At 53.0% G+C, this 6,451-nt stretch overlaps 1 protein-coding gene across 1 annotated transcript; it reads right to left on the reverse strand.

Annotated features, from left to right (window-relative positions):
* Positions 1-1,333: 1,333 nt before the first annotated feature.
* GLOTRDRAFT_141610 (uncharacterized protein) lies at positions 1,334-2,688 on the reverse strand (the record flags this gene model as incomplete). The annotated part of the gene is made up of 3 exons (XM_007873199.1): positions 2,078-2,688; positions 1,948-2,024; positions 1,334-1,897 (listed from the first exon to the last, which is right to left on the reverse strand). Exons 1-3 carry the CDS (start codon positions 2,637-2,639, stop codon positions 1,334-1,336), a joined length of 1,203 nt encoding a protein of 400 aa, XP_007871390.1. The 5' UTR covers positions 2,640-2,688.
* Positions 2,689-6,451: the final 3,763 nt, after the last annotated feature.

Consider the following 6,451-nt stretch of genomic DNA (forward strand, 5'->3'; position numbering starts at 1 on the left):
CAACTGTGCTCAGAGAACCGAGGCCTTACGACCAAACGTAAGCCACCGGATTGTCTTAGGCTGACAGAGCCGGGTTGCTGAGTAGGTCCTGATCTACTTAACCACCTAGTCGCACCGAAATGGCCAGGGGGTGCTTATATCCTGCGGCTACCTACCCATATGGAACGGACGGTAGGCCCCCCTACCGTCGCGCGCCCAAAGTACCGCCCCAGCGGCCGTTCTGACTATCTGGAAAGGGGCTTAGGCACCTCCCCTTCAACATTGAAACATCCACCGGGGCCCCCCTCTATCCGTGCGGCCACCTGCGGGCGCTTCTGTGCCGACGGCCCATGGCTTACCTTTGACTGGCGACGGTTGGGGCTGAAATGCATCCCCTTGCTCCGCTCTTTGTGTGCACACCCTATTTCCACCCTCCTGATCCTGTTTACTTAGGCACCGCAGCCACCAGACCCGCTCGTTCAGCCTCCACCCATTTGCCCCCTGCCAGCACCGACATCGACGGTTGGGGCTGAAGGCGATCAAATCACACCGCAGTTGGGTGTATTCCCCTATTTATGGCTCTCTGATTTCATCTCAGTAGGCACAAAACCCATCAAGCTCTGCCCTTCATGCTGCAGCACATTTCAGCTCTGGCTGGGTGGGCGATGCACACTGGAAATTCACTTGGAAGGTTCCGCGCCCTTTGGGGACACCCAGGGGCATCTGTTTGATGACAGTTTACCAGCCACTGAACCTCCCACCTGCCATGCTTGTGTTTCTACAGAATTACTATTATTCTTGAATATATACCCCTTGGGGATCCGACTGCTGTTGCTTAGCCAGCCATGCTGGGAATGATTCCACTCCCTCATTCAAGTGTTTAGAGTCATCTTTGACAGGCCCTGAAGATGCCAGCACTGTCTGCTGGTTGTCGAGCTTAAGTCCCATGTGCACAAGTGCGGTATATATTGCCACCGCTTGATCTCAGTCAATTCTGAAGCAATTCAAGTCAGGCTTGGTGCCTTCCCCTCTTTCATGAGTCTGAATATGTTTTCCTATGCTCCGGAGCTGCTAAAACCTCTGTCCCAGGCTCCAGATCTAGGAATGTCTTGCTATCTTCGTCTCAACACATTCCAAGACACAGTTTGCACTGGATTAAGACAGATCTATGCTACAAACGAGTGTGGGGCTAAGGGAGTGTACAGGAAGGACAACTAGGGCAGGTATTAAAGAGAGACTAACCAATCCAAGGGAAAGGGATGGACAAGAATGTGATTAAAGGGGAAGTTAGGGGATGGAGCCAAGTCAAAGAGCACAGTCCAAGAAGAGCAATGCAGTCAGAAGGCAAGCTACACTACCGTTGAGTAGTCACCAAGTCGTCTTCATCCTCAGACTCTGGCTCTGTGATAGAGTCCTCATCAGCAGGCTGTACCTTGCTACTTCCCTCCCCTTTATCCTCCTGATCAACATCCATACCCTCACCCGCAGCCTTAGCCTTCTCTGCCTTGCGCAACTGCGCCCTCTGCCACCTCGCTGCCTTCTTCGCAGCTCTCTCCACCTCCCGCTTCACCTTGTTCTCCTTTTTCCTTTCTTTCTGTGCCTTGCTTCTCCCCATACGATATTCAGCCCGGCTTGCTTCCTTGCTGAGTTTCTTGGCTCTCAGCAGTTCATCAGTTTCTTTCTGCATAATTGCATCACATAGTTTACCCCGCCCATGGTGGCATGCCTTGATATCATTGAGGATCTTCTTAGCATCACTCGGAGTCAGTTCCGAGATATCTAGGCCCTGGATCGCGTCCATATCCAGAGCCCGCCTCTTGTCCTCGGGAAGCTCATCCTCTGGATAGAAGCGTTTGCGAGCATCAGCCGTAAGGCATATCCAGTGCAAGACTGCCCACTGAACACCTGGTTTTGCACTCTGAAGCATAATTAATATGAGCACCCCCACAATGCATTAGAATGACTTACCTTGACCTGCGATGTTGGTTGAGGCCGCCTCAGAATGATATCATCAGGCTTGGTGTCAGGTGGTGTAACAAGTTTCACTGGAACCAAGTCAGTTACAAATAAGCTCGACTAGAAAAGAGTTAATACTCACTACAAGTCGGACAGACTCCATCTTCCAATGACTCATTTGATGCGTAGCATAATATTGAGCCTACATAATCCACCAATTCCTGTGCTAGCCTATCCTTGCGCACATTGGATGCATATGCCTTTGGCTGGAAGGTTGGATATGGCTGATCGAGTGGAGTCGGTTTGATGTTTTTATAGTGCTCATAGATATTCGCCTTGTGTTTTATAGCCCTAGCCTGTGCCACAGCATGGGCTTTCTTCCTTGCGATCGATGGCTCCACATTCAGCTTTCCTGCCGGAGCTGCAGGAGTAATTTGAGGTGGAGGGGTGGGAGCAGGAGTGTGAGCACTTGGAGCAGGAGCTGCAGGATCTACAGTTGGAGACCCCTCCTCCTCTGGTGTGCTATCACGGGGCCTCCGGATCACAACAGGCATTGTACGCCGACGACGGCGATGTTTGGGAGCATCAGGAGTGGGTGGGGCAGGAGAAAGAGAGCTAGCAGCAGATTCTGAAGCAGGATGAGAAGCACCAGACTGAGCAGGAGAAGTATGAGCAGAAGTAACCGGAGAGCGGGAATCAGACATTAGTGACTAGCTGGTAAACTATCAGACTAAGAATGTGCTACGAGACGGCAGAAACAGAGAGGACAGAACGAGAAATTTTCATTTGGTTGAGTTTCGACGACGATTGCCTAAAGCGGTCACACAGCCACACGCGCGCGGTGGCGGCAGTGGCGGCGGTGGCGCGACAGCAAAGTCGCTCGCGGATGCCGGCACACACGAAATTGCGCCTCGGTAAGTATCTCATCATACTCAGCGGGTATGAAAACCCTCGGATCCGTGTTGAATTGATCCTTTTTTATGCTGTAGAGCCAGAGCGAGCCAGCCTCGGAGACGAGCCGACGCGCGCGAGACGCTAAGTCCCGCGTCGTGCTCTGGCTTGGTTCCGGCACTCTCGACGCCGCTGCCAACTTTGGGATGGAATGCTTGGGTGGCGGATACGATAGATGGAGGGAATGTGAGCTGAGGACAAGGGCTAAAAGTAAGCAAACAGTGTAAACTTCTATGTTATATTGTTTGATACTAGGGGCTGGCATGCCCGCCGCGCGGATCGACGTGGGCGGGTCTCACCGGCCCCGAATGTCTATTTAACAGGTTCACTGCCTTCTAATAGGTGGTGACTCCCTGCTGGAGGAAGCCTGGACCCGTACGATCACAGCAAGACCGCCGCGCGCGCCCCCACTCCCCTCGCGGTCCCCCCGATGTCGGAATCCAGAACGCCGCCGCGTTCTGGGTTTCGACATCATTCTCGACTCTGCTCTACCCCAGGAAGCTAACGACACTGGCGCCGCGCAAGTCGGCGGCGCCGTTGTTCTTTAATTTCGTTTTTTCTGTTTTTTACACCTTCTGCCCCTCCGCCCCCTCGCTGTTTTCCTGGTCGCCTATCCTCGGATAGGAGGCCGTTTTCTGACTCCCCTGGGAGTCAGGACGACGACGAGACGCGCGCCTTGAGTGTGCGACGTCTCGTCGTCGGGTTATGGCCGTTTCTACTCGGCCCCTTCCCCCCTTCCCTATACCCGGCATTTGCGACGGACCCGAAGGCGCCAGGTAGGCGTCTTTGGGTCAGAACGCACCTCCTTGTGCTACACTAGCGCGAGGAGGTGCGTTCTGAGCTGTGGGATGACCGTCGACGCCGTCGACGCCGTCGTCCCCGCGCGCGCGTCACCCGACGTCGAACAACAGAACGCGGGTGCGTTCTGTTGTTCGATGTCATTTACGGGTGGGCACTACTCCCTGAAGCTGTGGCAGAAACGGGTGCACATATCTGTGCACCCGTTCTGCCACAATCTTCGAATTTCTGTTTTACCCTTACCGACCCCTCCCCGCCCATCCCTCCTTCACCAGGCCGTCCGCTGTCAAGCGGGCGCCTGTTCCTGGCTTGTACGCATGCCAGGACGTCGGCGAGAGCAGAATGACCCAATCGTTCGCCCTCGTCGACGTTGTTTCGCACTTTTTGTTGTCCTCCACCCCCCTCTCCCCTCACAACCCTGTCCCGGCCCCGGATCGCCCAGGGCAGACCAGGGTTTAACGCCTCCGGTCCCCTACACCTGTATAGAAGTGCGTCCGGCCACCGCGCGCTGTCCCGACCGCTGGCGGCGCCGCCGCCGCCGCCGTCGCCCTCCCCGACGGGCCCTTCGCGCCGACATCAAATCGTACCGCCCTGCTCTAGTTTTGGGTGTTTCGGGATTGTGGGAGGGGTAGTAACACGACGCTGCATGCGTCTTTGCCATCAGGTAAGTATTCAATATTCTATCGAATTGTTTCTACCCCCCTCCCCGCCTTCCACCAACCTCCCTCTCACCGGCCCCGGAGAGCGCGCGAACTCACGCGTTTCGTCGGGGTCGTGTTCCTACTACCCACATGCATGCTCTCCGAGCATGGCTCACTCCTCCGACCCCCACCGCCGCCGCGAACTTCCACTCGCCATCCCCGACATCCCGGATCGCGCCGACGCCGAAACGGCTCGCCCCGCCTAGACGCGGGGTGCTCCTTGCTCGTACAGAGTGTAGGAATGCGACGCCGCAAGCGTCCAAGCAATCGGGGAAGTAGTTCATTTTCTACGGTTTTATTTCTTTTTTTTCCGTCACCTTCCACTCCGAGGTCCCGCGCGCGGCGTGACTGCGGTTCGTACACCGTAGTCATGTCCACTGTATGTTATGATATAGTGTAGTCTATAGTACATGCTAGTCCATATCCTGTATAATAGCAAAACACGAATGACTTGTGCCAGCACTGTTGCCTCTAGTAGGCTGCGACACGGTATATAGGAACTAAATGCACCTAGCAAGTAATGTTGCCATAGTCTAACGGAAATGTGAGCCTTGCGATTGCGGGATTATAGAGGCAATGGCTCGAGCCTCCGGGTTCGAGTCGAGCCAGTGCTGTCGAGATATGAATCTTTAATGACATCCCTACTCCAATAGACTTAGTAATCCCTTCCCACAGTCCATTCTCTGCTATATCTCCTTTCCTATTCTCTCACTTCTCTTCATTTCTATTCAATTCTCTCTATTTTGCGAGTTTTCGAGTTTTTGTTTGCTCTTGTTTGTTCCAAGTTCGAGTTTTTGCACAGCTTTAAAGTTTTCCTCTCTCTCTCTGACCACCACAGGCTCAAGTCAGATATACACTCAGAAGGTTTATCAAACCATAGGCACTTCATTTGTTTGACTTTATTTGCTAGAATTTCGAGTTTTGGCTCTTCAATCAAGGTCATTTCAGTCACTCTGATAATTTCCTGCTATACAATGTCAAAGTATGTTCCCTGGGCTTCTTTGTGGGGTCTTGCTGAACTGGTGTCATTCTAGAGTGAAATGCTCCGTGTGTGGTATGGCTGTGAAGATGCTGAAGGGCCATATGCAAGATTGCCATACCCTGGAAAACAAAATTAAACTATGTGGTGTGTAAACTATTCCTAATCGATACATTGACTACAATTCTGGCAATAGATAAAACCATAATAATTCAGCGAGACTCTGATACGGCAGCTTTACGGTGTCCAGTGCCAGGATGTGGGACAATGCATGTGCAGCTACCCGGTATGAAGGCTCACCTTAGGTTGGAGCATAAGGACTATGTTCCACATAGTCCTGATAATGTGCAACCTGCTTTGGTTGAGAACGTGGCTCAGGATATGATGGATATTGATTCCAATGAGGTTGACGCCCATTCTGATGCTGGTCAATCTGGTGTTCAGGACTTTGTTGCACCACAAAAGGCTGCAGAAAGGGCCCACTCAGCTCACAGCTCTACTCCACTGCATAGTCTATCTCCTGCTCTTCCAGATGATACTGTACTGCCACACCCTGCTCGCACTCAGCCTCCGATGCCATCCTCGGAGAATCGCCTGATCTCCACCCCTCTGCTTGATCGACTTGGCTTACGTATCCATGCGTACTTGAAGGTCTTGATCTGCGTTGGCTGTGAGGTTTGCTGGATACCTACGGCGGTGCTGACCCACGTAAAAGGCCATGGTGTCCAAGTTCGCAAGACTGATGCTCTGGACCTTGAAAAAGTGGTCATAGAGTACGACATCCGTCGTGACTATGATATCCTTCCCCCTGCTCCAGGTGGTGCTCCTGTGGCTGGCATCAAGGTTCGTGAAGATGCTTACTGCTGCACTGGCTGTCCTGCTTGCTTTTGTACCCGCCGATCATTGCTAGGGCACTACAACAAGGAGCACAGCTCAATGAACATCTCTGCCAAGGAGAAGTGGAAGACAGGGTCTATTCAGACTTTGTTTCACCCAGTTCCCCAGAGGTATTTCCAGGTTGATACAACTGTGTTACAACATTCAAGCGAGACTGCATTTGACATCTTCATGCGAGTGGAGTTCCCGG

The sequence above is a fragment of the Gloeophyllum trabeum genome (assembly GCF_000344685.1).
Source record: "Gloeophyllum trabeum ATCC 11539 unplaced genomic scaffold GLOTRscaffold_00047, whole genome shotgun sequence".
Taxonomy (NCBI): Eukaryota; Fungi; Basidiomycota; class Agaricomycetes; order Gloeophyllales; family Gloeophyllaceae; genus Gloeophyllum; species Gloeophyllum trabeum.